Source organism: Carcharhinus amblyrhynchos, chromosome 14 (assembly GCF_965287045.1).
Source record: "Carcharhinus amblyrhynchos chromosome 14, sCarAmb.v2.hapA, whole genome shotgun sequence".
Taxonomy (NCBI): domain Eukaryota; kingdom Metazoa; phylum Chordata; class Chondrichthyes; order Carcharhiniformes; family Carcharhinidae; genus Carcharhinus; species Carcharhinus amblyrhynchos.
The window spans coordinates 29490604-29514800 of record NC_137337.1 but is presented as its reverse complement, the minus strand read 5'-3'; the positions used below and the strand labels follow the sequence as shown (position 1 = coordinate 29514800).

At 41.8% G+C, this 24197-nt stretch overlaps 1 protein-coding gene and 1 non-coding gene across 2 annotated transcripts in view; both read right to left on the bottom strand.

Annotated features, from left to right (window-relative positions):
• degs2 (delta(4)-desaturase, sphingolipid 2) overlaps positions 1-24197 on the bottom strand; it is a 57663-nt gene that overhangs the window by 21218 nt on the left and 12248 nt on the right. Inside the window, exon 2 of the mRNA XM_080202519.1 lies at positions 16929-17671. Coding sequence (XP_080058645.1) covers positions 16929-17671 — 743 coding nt within the window. The remainder of the gene's footprint in view (positions 1-16928; positions 17672-24197) is intronic.
• On the bottom strand, positions 14786-14984 carry LOC145352824 (U2 spliceosomal RNA). The gene has a single exon (XR_013888596.1). It is a non-coding gene; the product is annotated as a U2 spliceosomal RNA (small nuclear RNA).

Genomic DNA, 24197 nt, shown 5'->3' with positions numbered 1-24197 from the left:
AGAGAATTGGGAGTGGTGCTGTTTTGTGTTTATGAAACCCAGAAGAATAAGTTTCTCTCAGATCCTGTCAAATTTAACCACAGGACCTGATTATTAGCACTTCTGTCTCTGTTTCATGTTGTCAGTTAGAGAGATTCTCAGCATCAGGCTGCAGGCAGCAAGTGGAAAGGAGAGTGGGAGAAATCGGGAAGATCAGAGGCCTGAGGGGATGTCAGAAATGTTCAGAATAGTCGCTGAAAGATATTGGAAGGGTTGTGATGGGGAGAGATCAGAAGCTGCAGCCAGGGAGGAAGAAGGGAGAGATCAGATAGATCAGGAAGAGAAAGGATCTGGTTCACTATTGTCCTTTGGGAAAGGAAATCTGCTGTCCCTGCCTTGTCTGGTCGACATGTGACTCCAGAGCCATAGCAATGCTGTTGACTCTCAACTGCTGTCAGGCAATTAGGGCAATGGGCAGTAAATGCTGTGATGTGGAGATGATGGCATTGGACTGGGTAAGCACAGTAAGAAGTCTCACAATACCAGGTTAAAGTCCAACAGTTGTGAGACTTCTTACAGTAAATGTTGGCCAGCCAGTGACCCTCATGTCCCACGTATGAATAAAAAACAAAATTCCTCTCCAAGTTTCATTTCTTTATTGATGATGAATGCTGCAATTTGAAGTCATCTATTTTGGAGTACGTGGTGGGAATATAATAGAATTTGGTAAGCCGATATCGTGATAGGTGAGGTAATTTCTTGTTACTGACCATTCAGTTTGTGCCAGGCACTTCATACTGCGTTAGAATGAACCATTCTTTGCATAGCTAGTTAATGATATATCACAGGTACTTTTTTAAATTCAGCTACTTAAAGGGCCTTTGTTGGAAATAATTAGTTCAGCTTGACAACTCACATCAAATTAACACTAGTTAAATTTCCACTAAATATAGCCCTGTTGGAATGTTTGGAATCAATCCCAGTCGAGGAATTTGGTTAATGTTTGCTAGAACATACGTTACACAAAACAGACAGACAAGCACGTATACCATAGAAAATCGAAGCCACTGGTCGAGAGGTGTGGAGCCACCCATCAGATCAGTGGGCTGACTTTGACTGTTTGGACACATCCAAGGGGAGTATAGTATATTCACAGGTCAGTGGGCTGGGTTTTAATGTCTAAGCCATCTGCAGGTTAGGAAACCAAAGACTTGTGGAGATTTTTCCATGGCTCATTAACTCAGCTATAGTATTTGCATCATACTTCCAGATTCCCTGATTAATTGAAGCCAGCAGGACCACAATCCACAACTGACTGTTGAAACTTCAACGTTTAAAGGGACAAGTTGATGCAAGTAAGGAACACCATCAGGAGCAGCAGTGCGTACTAGCTACAAGATCCATGCAGGAATTTGCCAAAGATCCTTAGACAGCACCTTCAAAACCCATGACCACTTCGATCTCCAAGGAAGAGGGCAACAGATACATAGGAAAATCACCACCTGAAAGCCACTCACCATCCTGACAAATCACCATTCCTTCACAGTTGCTGGGTCAAAATCCCTCCCTCATGGCATTGTGGGTCAACCTACAACACATGGACTGCAGAGTTTCAAGAAGGCAGCTCACCATCACCTTCTCCAGGGCAACTCAGGATGGCCAATAAATGCTGGCCACCCAGCGACCCCATGACCCTCGATTGAATTTTTTTTATACAGTGCTGTTAGGAGGGAAGGCAGCCACAGCTCCTCCCCGTCCACTTCCCGAATCTCCCTCAACATGATTCTGGAGATGGCGTGAGAATACTGCTCCCAGCAGATGTGAGGAGAGGGACAGCCTCTGAAAGTACGCAGAAACAAGTGGCAGGAGTGTGCTCCTTTGCTCATGGATGCAGGACCCCAAGAGGTTCAATGACCTTAGCAAAGCATGAAAGGTCAATGGCTTTCCATATTCAAGTGCTAGCCTCCCAGCCCAGCACCCCCCAACTCTAATTTAACGAGCCTTCTCCCACACAGCACATCTTGCAGCTCCAACCATTCCTCTCGCTTGAGGCATTGTCTCACATCCCCAAGTGAACAGCAACCATTACTGTTCACCTTCACCTTATTGCTATCACACAGCCATCTCTCATAGTCACCCTGTTAAATATTGGCCCCTGCAGGAGAAGACAGTAGCAGAGAAATAGGGGTGGCCTCCAGTAATCACCAACTTCACAAGGGAGATCAGTGGAGATTGGAGTTCATCACCGTTGAAAATGGAAAGATGGGAGGCACTATGATTTCTGGGTTGGGATTTTGCAGACCAAAATTGAGTTAGGTTCATTAACAATAAATGGCCACTGTGACATGAAAAACTAAGGGGAGACAATGGCCTAGTGATATTATCGCTAGACCATTAATCCAGAAACTCAGCTAATGTTGAGGGGGCCCAGGTTCGAATCCCGCCACAGCAGATGATGGAATTTGAATTCAGTAAAAAATATCTGCAATTATGAATCTACTGATGACCACAAAACCATTGACGATTGTTGAAAAAACCCATCTGGTTCATCAATGTCCTTTAGGGAAGGAAATCTGCCGTCCTTACGTGGTCTGACCTATGTTTGACGCCAGATCCACAGCAAGATGGTTGACTCTCAACTGCCCTTGGGATGGGCAATAAATTCTGGCCAGTCAGCGACACTTACGTGCCGTGAATGAATAAAAAGAAGTCCCATCTCTGGTTCTGTATGTGGCCATTTACAGAAGTGTGGGAAAGGAGGCAGGTACTTTGTTTTCATCCATTCTTTGAAAATAAGCTCAGCCATCTGTTTGGCTGTTGAAAAGCTTTGACTGATATATGCCTATTAGGCTGACTTGAAAAGCATTAATGGATTCCGAAGGGCAAACTTTGTTTGCACTAATGTCCTGGGTGTGTGTGTTTGATGGCTCAGCAGCCCTTGACTTCTTGGTTTGTTTGTTTTTTTCAGTAGGCCTGGAGAATCTAAGTCTGATGGCTTTGACACCTTTATGGGCTTCTGAAGAGGGTAATTGTTTTTTGACTGCATATTCAAGTGATGTTTTGTCTAATCTGACAGATTTGTGAGGCCATCCAACTTTCAACGATAGGAAAATCCCAACTGCTGGGGCAGAGGTGAGATCACGACTTCAGGATACATCTGAGCCCTGCTATTCACCTCCAGTGGGAAATTTCAGGCCTTGGGAACTGAATTAGATTCTACACATGACACACAACAATCATTCATGTTGAATTGACATTCCCAGTAACTGAAATATGATCATCTGCACAGCAGTGTCTTTGAACCTTCTTTCCTTGTCAGTTCTTAGGCATGTCTTTAATCTCCCATGGGTGTTTCACGCATCACTCAGGTCATGGTGCATGATAAGGCTGAGGAGTTCTGAGGGGAGGTCATGCACTCTGGGGGAACACCATGACATTAACCGTGCACTCTCTACCACTCTCCTACACGTACCTCAGTGGGGTCTCCGAGGCAGCTAATAAGGTTCTGGCACAGTAAACCACATATCAGAAAGGAGCAGAAGCAAGGACCAGAGACAGGGTTAGCATGGTGAGTCCCCATTGAGGCACACTGGGCATTCCAACTTCTGTTTTGATGGACCTAGCTGGTCAGCCCAGGGGAGCATGAATTTTATTTTAAAGGGCCGGAATTCTCCGGCCATTCACGCCTGCTGCCACTGACAGTGAGGACAAAGAATTTGAGGTTCAGCACACCAGTGTGTTTTCTTACAGGCGCTGCAGAGAATCAAGCATATAGGTGGTCAGGATTCATCTGCATCCAATTAGTGGGAAGTAAGTCTATTTCATGCCAGTCTCCAGCGGGTTTTTGATCCACCATGGCGGTCACCAGTGGAAGATCCCATTATAAATTCACACAGGCATAAAACCAATTTTTGGGCTTCCTGTAGAGTTCTCCCTCCCTCCCTGCTTGCCTTTGAGTCTGCCTGCCAGTGGGGTCTGAGATGGTGCAGGGACTGGGGGCAGTGGGGGAGGGGGGTTTGCAATTGAGACTGGCAAGTCTCCATTCCCATTTCCCAGTGTAAACGTCAGAGATAAGCTCAGCTATGTTTGGCTGGCTCATTCTGCAGCCATTTCATGACCTTAGGGCCTGTAATTGGACTTCCACACTTCCATCTGAGAGGGAGTCCCGCCTCTGAGAGCTACTAGGTAACCAAATGGTTGTCATGGCACCCAGTCTTACACCCATCCACCCTTCCCCCTGCCATCTTACCCTCAGGGCCATATTGGTCAGTTCAGTGACTCACCACTAAAGAAATGTTTTCAGCTCACTGTACATATTATTGTAGAACAACAGCTCCAAGTAATATAGTGAGGCTCCAATAATTATTGTAATGGTCAGTAGGCAGTTCTGTCATCATTCACTCTGGAGTGCTAACTTAGTATGTTTGTAATTGAAAAAAAAGCTCCTAAAATTCTCCAGTAACTGCTGCACAGTTTCAAAATCCAATGCTTTATATTCATTGACACTGCACGCTAATATTGGCTGTACAACTTGTTGTAGGTAGTCTTAGCCTAAAGACTGTTAACAGATAGGTTTCGCTCTGGTTTCCTTCAGAACGGTTGCGCACTCACATTAAGTGGTAAACCCCGTTTTGAGTTGCTCGGTTGCGTGGAAGTTTGAACAAATTTTCTTGCTACTTCCTAAATTTTACAGACAGAATTGAAATATTATTTGTCATGTGGCAAACAGTAACAGCGCTTGAAAGAATAGCTGTAATTAAAGCTCACATAATTTAATTACAGACCAGCGGGACCTATGCAGTTCAGTGCTGACAAGCTGTTTGATAAATTTCCCATTTAGTCCTCTAGCCTACTTCAAGGTTATCCACCTGTTCTTTAGAAAGAAACATCACATGTTTGTTGGTAGGTGCTCTTTGCTTGAATGCCATTCTACTCAACACAGAATTCAATTGTCTAGCAACTCAAAACAAGAATTACTAGGAAACATTGGCAGCAGATAATACAGTAAATGTGAATGTTTTTCTTGTGTATAATCCTTCCAGTTTTCTTTCAATATTCTTGAAGTAGTCATGTGTGCCCTATAAAATTACATTGAAAGCAAACTTAAAATGATTGTTTAAAAAAAACGACATTGGCCTGCATTTTAGCCCTGCTTCCATGACCAACAGGTTTTAAGGTCGGCGGGGGGTGAGCGTGTAACTGTAAGGGTGGGATTCCTAACCCAATCTGGTGGGCGACATGGTGGCACAGTGATTAGCATGGCTACCTCACAGACTTTCGAGGTTTCCCTCTTCGTCAGGTGAATGGAGAGTTCTGGCCTCGGACAGAGCGTATAAAGCACAGACAGTTTAGAGATTACTGATTAGAATGCGAATCTTTACACCTAACCTGCTGTTCAAGTCCTAAAGTGGCTGACAATGTGTGTGGAAGGAGCACTGATCACAGGTTAAAGAGATGTGTATTGTCTCCAGACAGCACAGTGAGTGAGGTTTTGCAAACCCAGGCAAGTCACGGGGGTTACAGATAGTGCGACATGAACCCAAGATCCCTGTTGAGACCGTCCTCATGTGTGTGGAACTTAGCTATCAGTCTCTGCTCAGCGACTCTGCGCTGTCATGTGTCGTGAAGGCCGCCTTGGAGAACGCTTACCCGAAGGTCAGAGGCTGAATGCCCGTGACCACTGAAGTGTTCGCTCGACAATCACCAGGCAAGACTGTTCCCTTCCTGTTGGCAAACACTTCAGGGCCTGAATTATTATAATGGTAATCTTGTGAATTGTCCTGATGAATGCAAGGCACAAAGTTTCAACAGCACACCTCTTTTTGTTTTGCAATACACAAGTTCCGCACTTCTTAAGGAGTTCAAATTATTTTGGAATATTGTTTAAAACAGGAATTTTTTTAAAGTTTAATCAGTGGCCTGTTAGTCTGGTTTTCCAACCGTTTCATTTATGTCAATAACTTATTTTGAACTAGTTGCTCGGTAGTACAGAACTTGAGTTTTGCTGAAAAAGGAGACATGATTTTGAACCTTTTTGTAAAGGCTTCAACAGTATGTCTTTTTATAAAATTGTTCCTAGGATATGGGCTTTGCTGGCAAGGTTAGCATTTCTTGCTCATCCTTAAATGCCCATCTCTAATTGAATAGCTCTGCTCTGACATCCAGACTTCAGCATCACAAGGACACATTTCATAAATTCTTAGCTAACATGTGAGTTATTCACTTCAGTAGAGTCAGCAGAGTTCTCAACACTGGCGAATGAGAACATGGAGTGGATTGTACATAAAACATAGGAGCAGAAGTAGGCCATTTAGCCCATTGAGTCTGCTCTGCCATTTAATAAAATCATGATTGATCTGATGTTATAATCCTCAACTTTACATTCCCACCTTATCCTCATAACTCTTGATCCCCCCTCACTAATTATCTATCTCAGCCTTCTACATACTTAACAACCCAACCTCTAAAGCAGTAAAGAATTCCACAGAGTCCCTGTCCTCTGAGTGAAGAAATTCCTCCTCATGTCTGTCTTAAATGGGCAACCCCTAACTCTGAGCTTATACCCTTTTGTCCTAGACTCTCCCACAAGAGAAAACATCCTCTCAGCATCCATCCTGTCAAGCCCCAGCAAATTCTATATGACTCAATAAGGTCTCCTTTCATTTTTCTGAACTTCAACGAGTATAGTCCCAACCTACTCAACCTTTCCTCAAAAAAAAATCCCTCCATACCAGGGATCAACCTAGTGAATCTTCTCTGGGCTGCCTCCAATGCCTGGTTATCTTCCAAATGATGATGTTGATGGGAGTTTCGGTGCAGAAAATTAATTACTTGATTTTAATTTTAGATTTCTGCCCCAGCAACAGTTGAGATGTCTACAGTTGTGTGTCCCCTCACTGCTTCAAATCCTCTTGTCAAAGCATGTGTCCCCTGTACTTGCAGAGTGATGGGTTTCTCCCTCTTGCAGAACGATAGATTTGTCTTCTTACATTTGACTCTGTTGAAATTTCTCTCATGTGATTCTAGCAACTGGTACTCAGTATCATCTCTCATAGGTTTGCTGTGATTTGAAAAATATGTGATTTGAAAAACCTCATGTACTGGATTAAGTACATTTGGTCCATCGAGTCTGCACCGAAACTCTGATAGTGTATCTTACCCAAGCCCTATCCCCATAACCCCACATATTTATCTCATTAATCTCCTAACGTACATATCTTGGGACACTAAAGGGCTATTTAGCATGGCCAATCAACCTAACCTGCGCATTTTTGGACTGTGGGAGGAAACCCATGCAGGGAGAATGCACATTCAGATAGGGCATCAGATAGGGCTTGGGTAAGATACACTATCAGAGTCACCCAAGGCCGGAATTGAACGTGGGTCCCTGGCGCTGTGAGACAGTAGTGCTAACTGTGCCACCGTGCTGCCCTGTCCTGTCCTATCAGAGCTTTTTTGTACATCAGGTTGTGCAAATCATTAAATGAGCTGATCAAGCAGCCTTTCATTGATTTTTTTGAATTTACATTCACTGGCTACATTTCTCAATCTTACTTGGATATTGTCAACAGGCTGATCTGGTCTGACTACGCTAATCCCATTTTCCAGCATTGGTCTAGTCCTGGGCATTATGGCAGTGCAAGTGAAGTCTTTTGAGGGAGTAGGTTCCAGATTTGCACTTTGTCTGATGAAATACTGTTTCCTTACCAATAAAAACAAAACAACCACATCCTATTTGCAATCAGAAATTTTGAACAATAGGCAGTCAAAGGAATTGTAAATTAATGAAGATTAATTAGCTAAAACAATGTTGATTTGTGCTGCAGGGAGGAGCCTCCATTCCAAAGCTACAGCATCATTGTTCATTCTGAGACGTGGGCATCGCAGGCATTGTCCTTCCTTAACTGCCCCCACAGTGTGTCAGATAGGGTATGCTCGGACTTTGACTCAGCGACAATGAAGGAGGAGCAATATGTTTCTAAGACAGAATGGCGTGTGACTTGAAGAGGAGTTTGCAGCGGTTGGTTCTTCCAGGATGGTTGCAAGTCCTTTAGCCTTGTCCTTTGCACTCAGGTGCTCAGTTTTACCGTCAATGAGGATGGAGAAGTACCTGGACTGTCCTCCTCCTATCAGTTGTTGAATTTGAAACACAAATCCCCAGACGTTAATGAGTAGCACTCTTCACCACTGACTGGTCTGGCTGTGTCTTAACTCAATGCTTCAACTGGTGCATGGTTGTCTGTCCATTTTTATTCTTCTTATACTATGTTGTGGTTTGGTACAACTAAACAGCTCACTAGGCCCTTTCAGGGAGAAGCTAGAAGTTCTACTGGGTCTGCAGACACATGTATACCTCAGCGGGTGAAGACAGCAGATTTCCTTTCCTAAAGGACATAGTTTCCTCCGCCATCTCATAGTTTTGTCGTCATCGTTATTGATAGAAGCTTGTTAATTCCAGATTTTAACTGATTTTAAATTCCCAGGCTCCCATTGCGGGATTTGAACTCATGTCTCTGCATCATTAGTCCAACAAACTACCACTATTTTCCAACACATTTGTGTGCAGCTAACCTATTACCATGGCAATCAATGGAGAAATTAACCAAGTATATGGGTTTGGAACAATAATTTGGCCCTGGTGTTTAAATGATAATCAGCAACGCAAGGCTTTATTTTTATTTTCCCACCTCATTTCCCTTAGGGTATGTCTCTATGTGTCATTGTGTAAGCTCAATTTCATGGAGTGCCTCTCATTTCAGATCAGATAGCTTTTCTATTTTTACACTTGCTCTCCAAAGATGAGCACCATGCAGCATCCGCAAAGTAGCAGTACCAAAGCTAGCGCCTCTCAACATCCTGTCACCCACTCCACAGGTAACAAACACCAGCACAGGAAGATCAACCACAGCAGATTTAGGTAGGTATCAGGATATCCTGGGGGTATTTTGGTTTTACTAATTAAATTGCAGAATAGTCTTGAGAGGGCGAATGAAGTCGTATGTTCCTACATTTTGACTGAGATTTCTTTGTTGTTGAAGCAATAAGAATTTAGAAGCTGAAAGGTGACAAACCCCCGAGGCCTTTTTTTATTCAGTCGTGGGACATGAGCATCACTGGCAGGCCAGTATTTATTGCCCTTGGGGGCAGTTGAGAGTCTTTCACATTGCTGTGGCTCTGGAGTCACATGTAGGTCAGATCAGGTAAGGATGACTGATTTCCTTCCCTAAAGGACATTAGTAAACCAGATGAGTTTTTCCAACAATTGACAATGGTTTCATGGTCATCAGTAGATTCTTAATTCCAGATTTTTTTTAATTGAATCCTACCAACTGCCATGACAGGATTTGAACCCGGGCCCCCACACATTAGCCGAGTTTCTGGATTAATAATCCAGCGATAATACCACTAGGCCATTGCCTGATAATCTACATCCCAGGTGGGAGGGCCATAGACATAATGGATGGTTTGTTTGTCATCTTCCAAACTCTGTAGATCCTGGAACAATCCCAGCAGTTTGGAAAGTGACAAATGTGGCCCCACTATTTAAAAAAAGGAGGGAGGGAGAAAACAGAGAATTACAGAGCAGTTAGACTAAGATCAGTAGTAGGGAAAATGCTAGCGTGTGTATATATATATATGTATATAAAAGATGTGACATTAGGACACTTAGAAAATATTAACAGGATTAGATAAAGTCAGCATAGATCTGTGAAAGGGAAATCCAACAAACTGTATTTTTTAGGACATGACTAGTGGAATAGATAAAGGAGACAGCCGGTGAATGTGATGTATGTGGATTTTCAAAAAACTTTTGATAAGATCCCACGTAAGAAGTTAGTGCACAAAATTTTGGGGTTGGGATTGGAGGTAACACACTGGTCTGGTTTGAGAATTGGTAGGCAGACAGGAAGCAGTAGGAATAAATGGGTCTTCTTCAGAATGGAAAGTAGTGACCAGTGGGGTCCTGCAGGGATCAGTGCTTGGAGCCCCAGTTATTCACAATATACATCAATGATTTGAGTGAGGGAACCCAATGCAATATTTCCACTTTTGCTGACAACACAAAACTAGGTGGAACTGTGAGTGGCGAGCAGGAAGTAAAGAGGCTTCAAGGTGATCTAGACAAGTTGAATGAGTGGGCAAATACATGACCGATGCAATATAGTGTGGATCAGTGTGAAGTTACCCACTTCAGTGGGAAGAACAGTATATTTAAATAGTGATAGATAGGGAAATGTTGATGTACAAAGGGACCTGGGTGTTCTTGTATGCCAGTCACTGAAAGCTTGCATGCAGATGCAGCAAGCAAATAAGAAGGCAAATGGTATTTTGACCTTTATTGCAAGATGATTTGACTACAGAGGCAAGCATGTCTTACTGTAGCTATACAGGGCAATGATGATACCACACCTGGAGTATTGTGTACAGTTTTGATCTCCTTACTGAAGATTACATGTATTTTGCCATAGAAAGAATGAAGCAAAGGTGCATCAGAATGATTTCAGGGATGGCAGGGTTGTCATATGAGGAGAGATTGGGTTAAATAGGCCTGTATTCATTGAAATTTAGAGCGGGATCTCATTGAAATATATAAACTTCTGATAGGGTTGGACAGACTGGATGCAGGGATATTGTTTCCCCTGTGTGGGGGTGAAAGTTCTAAAACAAGGGGTCACTGTCTGAGGAAATGAGTTAGGCTATTTAAAACTGAGATGAGGAATGATGTCTTCACTCAGAAGGGTGGCCAAGCTGTGTAATTCTCTACCACATAAGACTGTGGAAGTCAAGTCACTGAACGTACTTAAGAAAGCAACAGGTAGATCTCTAGACATTAAAGATACAAGGGATATGGGGGGCGTGGGGGTGGGGGGAAGTGAATGTAAGGCATTGGGATAGAGGATCAGCAATGATCACTTTGAATGGCAGAGCAGGTTCATTGGCTGAGTGGCCTATTCCTGCTCCTATTTTCAATGTTTCATGCTAGCCATCTCCGTCCGAAGAAAAATGTTCACACTGTCCAGCTTATCTAATCCTCTGATCATCTTATATGCCTCTATTAAGTCACCTCTTAACATTCTTCTCTCTAATGAAAACAGCCTCAAGTCCCTTAGCCTTTCCTCATAAGACCTTCACCATACCAGGCAACTTCCTGGTAAACTTCCTCTGCACCCTTTCCAATGCTTCCACATCCTTCCTATAATGTGGCGACCAGAACTGTATGCAATACTCCAAGTGCAGCCGCACCAGAGTTTTGTACAGCTGCAACATGACCTCATGGCTCCTAAACTCAATCCCTCTACCAATAAAAGCTAACACACCATACGCCTTCTTAACAACCCAATCAACCTGGATGTCAACTTTCAGAGATTTATGCATATGGACACCAAGATCTCTCTGCTCAACCACACTACCAAGTAACTTCCCATTAGCCCAGTACTCTGTATTCCTATTACTCCTTCCAAGGTGAATTACTTCACACTTTTCCACATTAAACTCCATTTGCCACCACTCAGCCCAGCTCTGCAGCTTATCTATGTCCCTCTGTAACCTGCAACATCCTTCCGCACTATCTATAACTTCACCAACTTTAGTGTCATCCGCAAATTTACTAGCCATCCTTCTACGCCCTCATCCAGGTCATTTTTATAAATGATAAACAGCAATGGCCCCAGAACAGATCCTTGCGGTACACCAAAATGAACATTTCCATCAACCATCACCCTCTATCTTCTTACAGCTGGCCAATTTCTGATCCAAATCAGTCCCATGCCTCTGTATCTTCTGCAATAGCTTACTGTGGGGAACCTTACCAAATGCTTTACTGAAATCCATGTACACCACATCAACTGCTTTACCCTCATCCACCTCTTTGGTCACCTTCTCAAAGAACTCAATAAGGTTTGTAAGGCACGACCTACCCTTCACAAAACCATGCTGACTATCCCTAATCAAATTAATGACATTAATGAACGAGATGAGTTTTTATAACAATCAACAATGGTTCACCATTACCTAGAGGAGCTTTAAAATTCTAATTTATTAATTGAATTTCACCAGCTGCCAAGGTGGGATTTGAACACCTGTCCCCAGAACATTAACCTCAGCCTCTGGATTGCTAGGATGGTGAAATTACCACTAGACCACTATTTCCCCATAATTGATTAAGTGAGGGGCAAAGGTTAAGGTACTAAAACATCTACAGGGCTAAGCTGAGGTCTCTGGGAAACAAGGTGGGCCTTCTTCTCTGCTCACCTCTGTTTCTACCTCTGCCCTGCTTTAGAAGGCAGTAGCCCTGACCCTAGCCCATTCCTGCCAACTCATGATGAAATAATGTAGGCAAGCACTGCTGGGCAGAAGTTTGGATCATGATATTGGGAAATAGCCTGAGGTGTGATTCCTGCCACGCCACTGCAAATCCAGGCAGGCTGTCAGCTCAGTAATTACTGTCTGTGTTGCAACTTTCATGCCACATACTATTCACATCACAATTGTGTGTCACAACATCTCAAATAAGTTCACCAGCAGTTAAAGTATCAACATGGGGAGTATTACTGTCAGCTAGTCTCGCTAGAAGACTTGCTGTATCAATACAAATGCATTAGTAAACCATTCCTTTATTTTTAAAACTTCTTTGACCTTTATCAGCCTTTTGGCTAAGTTCAAGTGTCAGATCAAGTCCAAGATAGGGTGCAATGCCTTATCTTGTCAGCTTGGATCTTGTTTGCCTCTCTTGAGGGAACCATGAATTGGATTCAACTGGAATTGAAATTTGGACTTTGAAGAGAGGATGGAATGGATTTGAATCTGCCCGTTCCATTCTGAGCATTGGCTTTGTTACTTTAAGGATACTGTATAAACATCTTAAAATTTAATTTATTTTTCTCTTCCATCGGCAACTCCAAGGAATGTCAATATTATTTTTGTAATGAGTTTTACTTCCTCTTCCCATTCAAATTTTTCTAATACTGTTAATTCACAGAAAGTTAACACACACATTTGTTTGTGTTAATACCTCACATAGTGATTTTCTTGTCCTTAATATTTTATATAATAATGGAGATGCGACTACAATGTCAGGCAAAAAGCTACTTGGTGCCACTCTAACAATTGTACAACATAAAATCACAAAGTTTGTCATTCAAAATAGTATTTGCATTTCTGTTAGTACAATTTGTCTGTGGTATTGACAGAATGCAGGAAGAGGACTTCTGGGGCATAAATTATAATAGTTCTGATCATTGCTTCCTCCTAACTTCAAGAGTTATCAGATCAGCTGCTAATTTGTAGGCCTCAGAATGGAAATCAGCATTGGTAGCCCCAAATCTGATGCTGAGGAACTTCAAGGTCATGGCCCTGTATCTCTTGGCTCCTCAATCCTCTATTTAGGAACACTCATTCCCATTGATAAAGAAGCACGATTGCCCTGCATCTGATAAGAGAGCCCTCTGTTGGTCAGTCACACATCTATGTGAACTTACCCTAATCATCCCCACTTTACATCTATCCACTGTATTGTCAATGTATTAAATAACCTTTTTATACAACATATTTAACATTGTATAAGACATCAACATTTGGACAATTGTCTTGTTTACACGTTTAATCTTCCATCGCAAAACATGACATTCATATTATTAAGGGATATAACTGATTATGGACTGAAGTTCAATAACCAAACAGCTCAAGTTTCAGCAAATAAAGAAATAAAAATTCAAGAGGACTGAAAGCGGCAGTGGTTGACTATCTATAAATGAATATTGACCACAAAACTGACTAACCAGTCCAATATTTCCTCTGTTCCTAACATCCAAATTCAGAACCAACCTAATTTTTGTCCATGGTAGATTTTCCCTTTTCCATCTCTATAGCCTATCTAGGTGAGATTATCAAATTAATGAAGCCTTCAGGGATATTTTATAACATCCAACATCTATGAACCTCTAAGGTATTGGCCCATTAGTAACTGGTTTGAGAATTAATAAACAGGGTCCACTGGATAGCAAATTGAGACTCCCATGAACACAAAGCTGTATCTGTGTGAAAAGCCTGTGCCTATTTATGGTGCTGCCCAGTCCTCTAATAGTTATTGTAATAAATCTATTTCTAATATCAATTTCATTTAAAAAATGAAATAACATGTGAGAAACTATTTGATTAGCTGGAAAATAGATTTTTACTTTTGAATTATGTATTTCAACAGCTAAAACGAGAATTGAATTATTGGCCATATAAATATATGTATCAAAGTTCACACTTGCACAACTTACACTGAATAAATCTTAACGTATTGTAAACAAAATGGATTTTAATTGCTTCCAGCATTGTTAGCATGATATATACATAAGGTCAATTTGTTACCAATTTTTTTTTATTTCACTGACTTATCAAAGAAACATTGTCACTTATTGTCCATTGTGTTTTTAGCATCAAGATTTTTTTTTATTCATTCATGGGACATGGGCGTCACAGGTTGGCCAGCATTTATTGCCAATCCCTAGTTGCCCTTGGGGAAGCTGGTTGAGAGTCAACCACATTGCTGTGGCTCTGGAGTCACATGTTGGCCAGATTAGGTAAGGATTGCAAATTTCCTTCCCTAAAGGACAATAGTGAACCAGGTGGGTTTTTCCAACAATTGATAATAGTTTCACAGTAGATTCTTAATTCCAGATTTTTCTTATTATATTCAAATTCCACCATCTGTTTTTTTTGTTTTTATTCCAATTCAATCAAATCAAGTCCAATTCAACAAGTTGAGCCATTCCCGATCCAAGCTGACAAGACAGGGCTCTTACCCCTTATCTTGGGCTTGATCTACATGATCCAAGCTGATTGGAGTAGGTATAGCTCCTTCGCCAAGGCCTGATCTTATTTGCATCTTAGCTAAAAGGCTGAGATGCCACTTTTAAAAATTGCTTCAAATGAAGCTAAAATGTAACCTAATGACTTCAACCAAGTACAGCATGTCGATACTACACTTGATCTTAGCCAAAAAGCTGAGAAGCGATTGCTGTGGCGAGATTCAAAATGTGGGGCTGCCGGTGTTGGACTGGGGTAAACACAGTAAGAAGTCTCACAGCACCAGGTTAAAGTCCAACAGGTTTATTTGGTAGTAAACGGCACTAGCTTTTGGAAGGCTGCTCCTTCGTCAGGTGAGTGGGGAGAACTGATCAGAACTCCCCACTCACCTGACAAAGGAGGAGTGTTCCGAAAGCTAGTGGCGTTTACTACCAAATAAACCTGTTGTACTTTAACCTGGTGTTGTGAGACTTCTTACTGCGAGATTCAAACCCAGGTTCCCAGAATGTTAGCTGATTTACCTAGCGATAATACCACTAGGCCATTGCTCCCCCTAAAGGTATCAATGACATCAGCTGCAATGCACTGATGTAGTCTGAACTTTCTTCAAACAGCAAAATTCAAACAGCAAAATTACATTTTTTTAAAGTTCTGTAAAAACCACATTGTATTATTTACCCGGTATCATGTATCAGCCTTCCAAATAGCCAGTGATGTGCTTTCAAATTTGAATATTTAAAGAGGGGTTTTCAGGAACTGAAGCTTTTTGTAAACTCCGCAGAGGACAATAAGGCCTCTTAAAATGGCAAAACCTATCATTTGATGAAATAGAATATCCAAGGTAGCTCCTTTTTGTAAATTTACCCCCAGTAGGAACAAATCATTGGCAAGATTAAAAAAGATGGTAGAGAATGGAAATAAAAAAAAAATCTATATACGTTTGAGCAACACAAGTCATTTCTAATGATATGAATTGTAACACAATCTTTATTAAATGCTCTGAATTATACGTAGGAATAATAATGCATTAGTGGTATTGTAGGATTTGTTATTGACAATAAAAGATCTGTGGTCAGGTGCATTGGCCATGCTAAATTCTCTCTCAGTGTACCTGAACAGTCTCCAGAATGTGGCAACTAGGGATTTCCACAGTGAATTCATTGTAGTATTTATATAAGCCTACTTGTGACACTAATAGAAAAAAGTTAAACTTTAAATAACTTTAATAAATGAGGGTTTGAAGGCACAGTCCTGCTCATTTTGCTCTTAGAAATCAGCTTGTCACAGATAAAGTATTACATTCTTTGCCCCCAAGGTCCTCTTGCTCTAAGGTATTGAAATTCATAACCAAACAGGGTGGTATATTTAGGTTTCTAACAATTAGCTAGACAAGAGGCTGCAACTACCAAACATGACAGTAACGAGTTACATCTCAGGTTCTGAGAATTCAATTATTTGACTTAAGGCATCTTAATTTTAACACACAGGCCTTGAATTTTTTAAAAAAACATTCAGCCTAAGTGTTCTATCATGTAATATTAATGAGGATTATGTTGTTAGAAACCCCTTGTGCAATTCAGGATGGCCATGAGGGGAAAAGACTCAACCGAAATGTTGCCATTCCTTTTAGTTAATGTTAATAACCGATGCACACTTAGTGATGTCAGTGGGACATCAGTTATCTTTTGTATGGTGAAAAGCTAGCTTTTTATGATGTTTACTGTAACAATATATTGCCTCAATATTCCCTTAAAAGTGGTGACTCATGTTAGGGTGCAGTTCCACAGACACCAGCAGCCTTTCAGTCCCTCAGCTACTTTTGTAAGCTTGGCCAGAGAATGTCATTAGCTAATGTGGGATTTGCTGAGCCCAGCCCTATATTTGTTTGACAATCCACACACACCCTTTGCAGCTAAGATCATTGGGCCATTACAGCAGGAACATGGGTTGTTTTTTTTACCCTCAAAGCCTGGGATACCATAGTAGACTTTAGTGTCATCATTGTTACCTTAATTGAGGTCATCTACCTCAACATAGATTAGGTCATAAGCTTGGGGTCGTCCTGAACAGTTTAGTACCAAACCATATGGTGCATTTACTCACTTATCCATTAGCAAATCCCTAAAAGCAAATTCTCTAATTCATGTACTTACCAATGGTAACTTGCTACCAGGAATACTGGGAAAGTCATGGTGTTCGACATGGTATCCAACATTAAATGTTATCCAGTTGAGAGAACCATAATACGAGTAGGTTTCATGCCCCTTCAGAAACATGTAATGTTCAGCAATGAAGTGTCCAGAGATTGGATGTATACCCATGCATAGGACTGAGCCAGATATCAAGTATACTACTGGTTTCAACCCCCACAGGTAATAGATGAGAAAATCGTACGCAAACTGCACCACAGCATTCAAAACCTCCAATTTTGTAATGGGTTTAGGGTTAACATAAAGGGGCCTAAGAGCATAAAAAAGTGGCTGGAGAATAAGCCAAATGATTTTGCGAAAAGGAGTGCAGAAGAACCATCCTTCAATATCTGTTGGGATATCTACGTCTAAGCCATTGCCACCCAGGTATCGATGATGATCTATGTGATACTTCTTAAATGATGCAGAATAAGGCAGCCCAATTGGTAGATTAGCAAACATTGCAAACATTCGGTTCCATTTTGCTAGCTTATTGCCAAATGCAACATTATGAGAGATATCGTGAATGGCTAGAGTCATTGAATGGTTGATGGCGCCTCCAAAAGCATAAGCCCAGAATATAATCCATTTCCAAGACAAATCTTTCACAACGAAGCATGCAATGGTCTGTGTAAGGACCATTCCAGACACAATCCACTTTAGATTAGGGTCTGGCCCCATTAGTGACTTGATCTCTGGATACTTGGCTGCAAGGACAAAACAAAATACAACAGAATATTATTGAGTCAAATGCCAACACAGATAATGATTAAACATAAAAATACCACTATATAATATATTATGTAACAACATCATATATTTATCTGATAAAATGTTTCAAGGTGTTTTACAGGGGCATTATCATTCAAAAATTGACACAGAACCACATATTGAGACATGAGGATGGCTGATCAAAAGAAGCAGGTTTTTAGAGCATTGTAATAGAGAAGATGTACAGAAGCAGAGAGGCTTTGGTTTAATATCTGTACAGCTTTATACTGCTTGTACAGTTTGGTAAAATATGCAAATTCAAATGACGCATCTCCATTCATCCTGAAAAATTGGGCTTTACTTTTTGCCTGTGACAGCTCAGTTGCTATTTAATCACAAGTCATTTCATATTCCAACCAACATTCTTAGGCCTACAACAAACAAAGATCTGGTGCTAGCAGTCCTGTTGGTTGGGTTAAAAGCTGGGTTTTGTTGAATGCCAGTCCAACTAGAAAGACATTTAAGAGCACAATCCTTTGGTTGGTGCGCACTGTAATGGTGGCACAAGTTATACACACACACAAACACGCATACAAATCAGAAACCTGTTTCAGAAACTTGTTTTAAAATAATGTGGCAGCTTCAAAGGACTAATGCACTATGTTGTGTCAGCTAAAGACCTCTGACATTGTACAGTTTCTTTTCAAATGCTTTTAAATACATCTCCAAAACTAATACACACACAATGTGGTTACTAAAATTCAAATCTCACCACAAATTTGCAACGTGGTGGCACAGTGGTTAGCACTGATGCCTCACAGCTCCAGGAACCTGGGTTCAATTCCGGCCTCGGGTCACTGTCTGTGTGGAGTTTGCACATCCTGCCTGTGCCTGTGTGGGTCTCCTCCGGGTGGTCCGGTTTCCTCCCACAGTCCAAAGATGTGTGGGTTAGGTTGATTGGCCATGCTAAATTGGCCTTAGTGTCAGGAGAATTAGCAGGGTAAATATGTGGGTTGCGGGGATACAGCCTGGGTGGCATCTTGGTCGGCGCAGGGTTGGGCCAAATGGTCTCCTTCTGCAATATTCAATGATTCACTCAAAAACAAAAATGTTTGCAAACTAATTTTCTGTCTCTTCACAAGTATAGGGTGGAATTCTCCCATTTTCATGCTAAGTGCTACTGCTGGCGTGAAAATGGGAATGATTCATGCTGTCACACTAAGCGTCTGTCAGTTGGGATTCAAGCACCTAATGATTGCAAATATTTATTTCCTGCGATTCATGCCAGCCAGCCCAGTTGCTCAGAGATTAGGACACTCTTTAAAAAGATCTGTCCATTGGTGGACAAAAAATCTCCCCAAAATTGTGCCCCCCGCCCCATTGATTAGGGGAGCACCACCAATCCCACAGCAAAGAAGGCCATCCTTCCACCCACCACTCAAATAATGAGTTACTACTGCCCCACAACACGCAGGCATGAAGGTGACACAACAAGATCCGGCCACCCCCATCAGGCCCCCACCCTCAGTCCCTTCTCCTCTCAGACCCCCATTTAGGCCCACCTTCAGTCCATGTGCCCTGGCAATGCCAAAGGGGCCCTGCCCCTGGGCATCCTGTCACTGACACCCTGGTGTGGGGCCTTGGGCCCCAAGGGGGGGGTTATCAAGGAGGTAAGTCCAGTGCCCTCTGCCACTGCCAGACTGCAGAGGAAGGGTCCTCCAAGGGGTCTTGGGGATTGGGTGGGCTTGAATGGGGGGAAGGGGTTGACCTTGCCCTTCTCCCCCCCCCCCGCCCCCGGGATGGGGGTCTGGTGGCTGGACTGCACCTTCTAGACCTGGCTGACCTGAAGATCACCCCTAGCATGGTGATTTCAGGTATAAAATAGTTACAGAGAATTGTAAAACACTTGATTCTTCCTCAATATTTTTAATTGATTTTAGCGAATGGTATTCTTTATACAGCAAGCCTTGATAATTTCAATTGACTTTTAAGGATCCACAAAGAAAATAAGTGAACAGATCATGAGTATAAAACATACCAACATCTCATAATGCAACATTCAATTATCCCAATCAAATTATGTCATTATGTCACATGTATTGGAAGATAGAAACATACAAATTAGTAGCAGGAGCAGGATATTTGGCCCCTCAAGCTTGCTCCATTCAATAAGATCATGCTCATGCGCCCATGGAAGAAATCTAAAATGCTTTTAAACAAGTACTGTCCAGTCTGAAGACAAAGAAAACAAGGTAATCTTGTTTCATGGGTCACTGTTTCCAAAAGAGGTAGTTGGGTGAAAGAGTTTTCTGCCTTTCCAGTATCAATACTCCCACTGAAAGCATTTGGTCAGTGAGTGGAGACTTTGCCCTGCATGAGACAGAGGCCATGAAAGTATATTCAGGAATTATGTTCAAAGTGAGAATTCGCAGGAGGAAAGAGGTGCTTTAAGTTAGTTTTACTGCAAGAGGTACGACTTAGAATAGAGCGCTAGGAGTTGGGTGATTAAGTGGGTTAGGGAAGGAAGGGAAAGAGAAGCTCGTACGCTTTTTGCTTTCTAACTTCCTCAACCTACAAGCAAGCAATTTTTCACTGCTGCAGGAGAAGAAGCTAGTTATTTGGCAAGTATCTGGTAAATGAATGAAGTTTTTTTCCCTTCCTGAGGTTCAAAATAGACTAGTAACTGATAAGGTAAGGATCATAAAACATATAAAAACACAAATAAAATTTATAAAAAAGTAGAAAATGTATAAATAAAATAATGACACATCTAATTAGAGCACATTAGAGAGATTGAACAGTTTTAGATCTATATTCTCTGGAATTTATAAGAATAAGGGGGAGATCAAATTGAGGGATTCAAGATGATAAAAGGTATGGATAAAGTAGATGTGGAACAGATGCTTCCACTGATGTGGCACTCTAGACAAAAGGTCATAGTCTTGGAATAACGGGCAGCAAATTTAAAACAGAGTTGAGGAGAAACTACTACTCCCAAAGGATTGTGAATCTGTGGAATTTACTACCCCAAAGTGTGGTGGATGCTGGGAAGGTGAGTAAATTTAAGAAGGAGTTAGGCAGATTTTGACTTGATAATGGGTTGCAGGGTTATGGGGAGAAGGCAGGAAAATGGGGATGAGGAGCATATCAGCCATGATCGAATGGTGGGGTGAGCTCGATGGGCCGAATGGTTTAATTTTGCTCCTCTATCTTATGAACTTAAGAACATTAAGGATGGCAGGGCAGGTGATGTGTCACAGCTGCAGCACGTGGGAGCTCCTGGATGCCAGTTTGATCCAAAACAAACACATCTGCAGGAAGTGTTTGCAGTTTGAGCAGGTTTGGCTCAGAGTTTAGGGGGTGGAGGCTGAGCTGCAGACACTGGAGTTTGGAAGAGTAAGAGGCAACTTGAATGAAACATACAAGAAGTCCTGACAGGATGGATGTAGAGAAGATGTTTCCTCTTGTCAGAAACTCTAGAATGGGGGGGGGTGGGGGTCACTGTTTAAAAATAAGGAGTTATCCATTTAAAATGGAGATGGGATGAATTTTTTTCATACAGACAGTTGTGAGTCTTTGGAATTTTCTTCCTGAAAAGGCAGTGGAAGCAGAGACTTTGAATCTTTTTAAGGTAAATGTGGATAGATTCTTGGTAAACAAGAGAGTGATAGGTTATTCGGGTGGGCAGGGTGTAAATTTAGGTTACTATCAGATCAACTATAATCTTATTAAATGATACAGCAGGCTCAGAGAGGGACCAAATGGTTTACTCCTGCTTCTTGTTCATACTGACAGGCAAAAAGAGCTCATTCTCAGAGGTGTATTTAAGAACTTAAGTGAGATTTCCCCATCCCAAATCAGGCAGAACAGAGCAGGACGTCATAGAAATGACACTGATGGCCTGTGCACTGGTCAGCCACCTCTGTTCCCAACTCTGTTAACTTTTGAGACTTCTTACTGTGTTTACCCCAGTCCAACGCCGGCATCTCCACATCATAACTTTCCCAAGGGCAGGGGGGGATTGGGGCCGGGGGAAAGGTGAAATCACCCGCCCCTTTAACTGGGTGTGTAATGGTCATTAGGAAGCTCCATTAAGAGAGTGGCCTTCTGACTTCCCGAGATGTACATGGCGCTGGGAGACCATTAGAAACCCTCTGAAGCCAGCTAGCTGCAGCTTGGAAAGAAAGGGGGTCAGCAGCATTGAAAAAGTTTTATTGAATGCAAAGAAGTGAAAATTTGGAGGGAAAAAAGAGATGATTAAGTAGCAATGCAATTTTCATCACCAATCTTCCCCTATCATTCCCAGTTTTCCATTTACCTGGCCACTTTGAAGATAAAAATCTCTTTTTTTTAAGACCACGCACAGATAGCAGCTACAACAACGTCTATGCAAGCTTTAGCCCCCCTCTCAACTTGATTTCTCAAAAGTCTCCCTCTGGTGACCATAAATTACTCAAACTTCCACTGCCTGCAATGTTACCCACTCTAAACCCTCCTCGCCCTTCTCTCCTTTTATCATTGAACTCCATGATTTCCAATCTATTAAATTCAAAATCCACAACCTCAAATAGTTCAAGTTACTCCACAAAACTACTCTACCCTAACTAGGTAACTGTTTCCTCTCCTATCCCATCTTTTAGAACATAGAATATAGAATATTACAGCGCAGTACAGGCCCTTCGGCCCTCGATGTTGTGCCAACCAGTGGAACCAATCTAATGACCCTCTAACCTAAACTATTCCAATGCTATCCATATGCCTATCCACAGACCATTTGAACACCCTTAAAGTTGGCGAGTCCACAGCTGCTGCAGGCAGGGCATTCCACGCCCTTACTACCCTCTGAGTAAAGAACCTACCTCTGACATCCGTCCTATAATTACCACCCATCAATTTAAAGCTATGTCCCCTCGTGTTAGCCATCACCATCTGAGGAAAAAGGCTCTCATTGGTCACCCTATCTAATCCTCTGATCATCTTGTATGCCTCAATTAGGTCACCTCTTAACCTAATTCTCTCTAACGAAAACAACTATACTTAACTATAACTATTTAACTATAACCTTCTATGCATCTCATTTCTCCCACCGATGACAAAACGTTGATTATCTTTGTCCTGCTCAGAACCCCTATCTTAAAATCCTTTGCCTTGTTGTCCCTCATCCCACCTTTAAGGGCTTTTGAAAGGCCATCTATTCAATCAGAATCATGTTCAAAGGCTCATTGCCGCTTCTCTCTTTCTCTGTCTTGGAATATTTTCCACGTTCCTGATATGTGTTATATAATGCAACGATTCAATGGAATGAGCTTGCGCTGGGAATTAAATTATAGGGTCTGATATCAGAAATTGCAAGAACGACATTTTGAGTAACTCCCCTGGTGTATGTTCGTGGCCACTAATTGGGCAGCACACCTGTCCCGAGGGTCATTAAGACGCCAATCCAGTGAAAATTGTTTTTCCCAGCTGGCTAGAGACAAAGATGGGAATGCGACATGGGATCAGTCACAATTCCCGATTCCTAATCACAAGGGGGAAACCCAACCCCTTCTCTCCACACTTCTCCTGTAAGAGAAGATGGCTATATTTGAATTTGTGCAAAATTCTAGCCAGTGATTATATCTAGAACTTTCTCCATGTATTCAACCTTCCAATCTGATATCATCATCAGAATTATTATATCATGAGGTTCACTTCTGCTTTCTAAATCAAACATAAAAATAATGAGAAGCCATTGCTGTTTCTCTTAACATCCCATTCAGAGCGATAATAATTGATAACAATGTGGCGGTGGGGAATTCTTTTTTGATTTCATTTGATTTGCTTTATTATTGTCACATGTACTAATTTACAAAGAAAATTATTGTTTCCTGCGCACTATACAAATGAAGCATACCGTACATAGAGAAGGAAGGGAGAGAATGCAGTGTTATGTACAGTATTACAGTCATAGCTAGGGTGTAGAGAAAGATCAACTTAAAATGAGGTGCATTCATTCATAAGTCTGATGGCAGCAGAGAAGAAGCTGTTCTGGAGTCAGTTGATTTTGTGATCTCAGATTTCTATGTCTTTTTCCCAATGGAAGATGATGGAAGAGAGCACGTCTGGCATGTGTGGAGTCCTTGTTTATGCTGGCTGCTTTTCCAAGGCAATGGGAAGTGTAGACAGTGTCAACAGATGAGAGGCTGGTTTGTGCGATGGACTGGACTAAGTTCATTAACTTAATGAAGTTAAAAACTAGTTCACGATCCTTTGCAGTTTCTTGGACAGAGCAGGAGTCATACCAAGCTGTGGTACATCTGTGAAAGTTGGTGAGAGTTGTAGCAGCCATGCCAATTTTTTTTTGCCTCCTGAGAAAGTAGAGGTGTTGGTGGGCTTTCTTAACTTTAGCATCTCTTATGAACATAAGAAACAGGCAGAGAAATAGGCCAACTAACCCCCTCCACCCCACTCTCCACACCCCATACAATAAGATCAAGGATCTGATCTTGATCCAAATCCACTTTCCTAACTATTCCCCAAAAC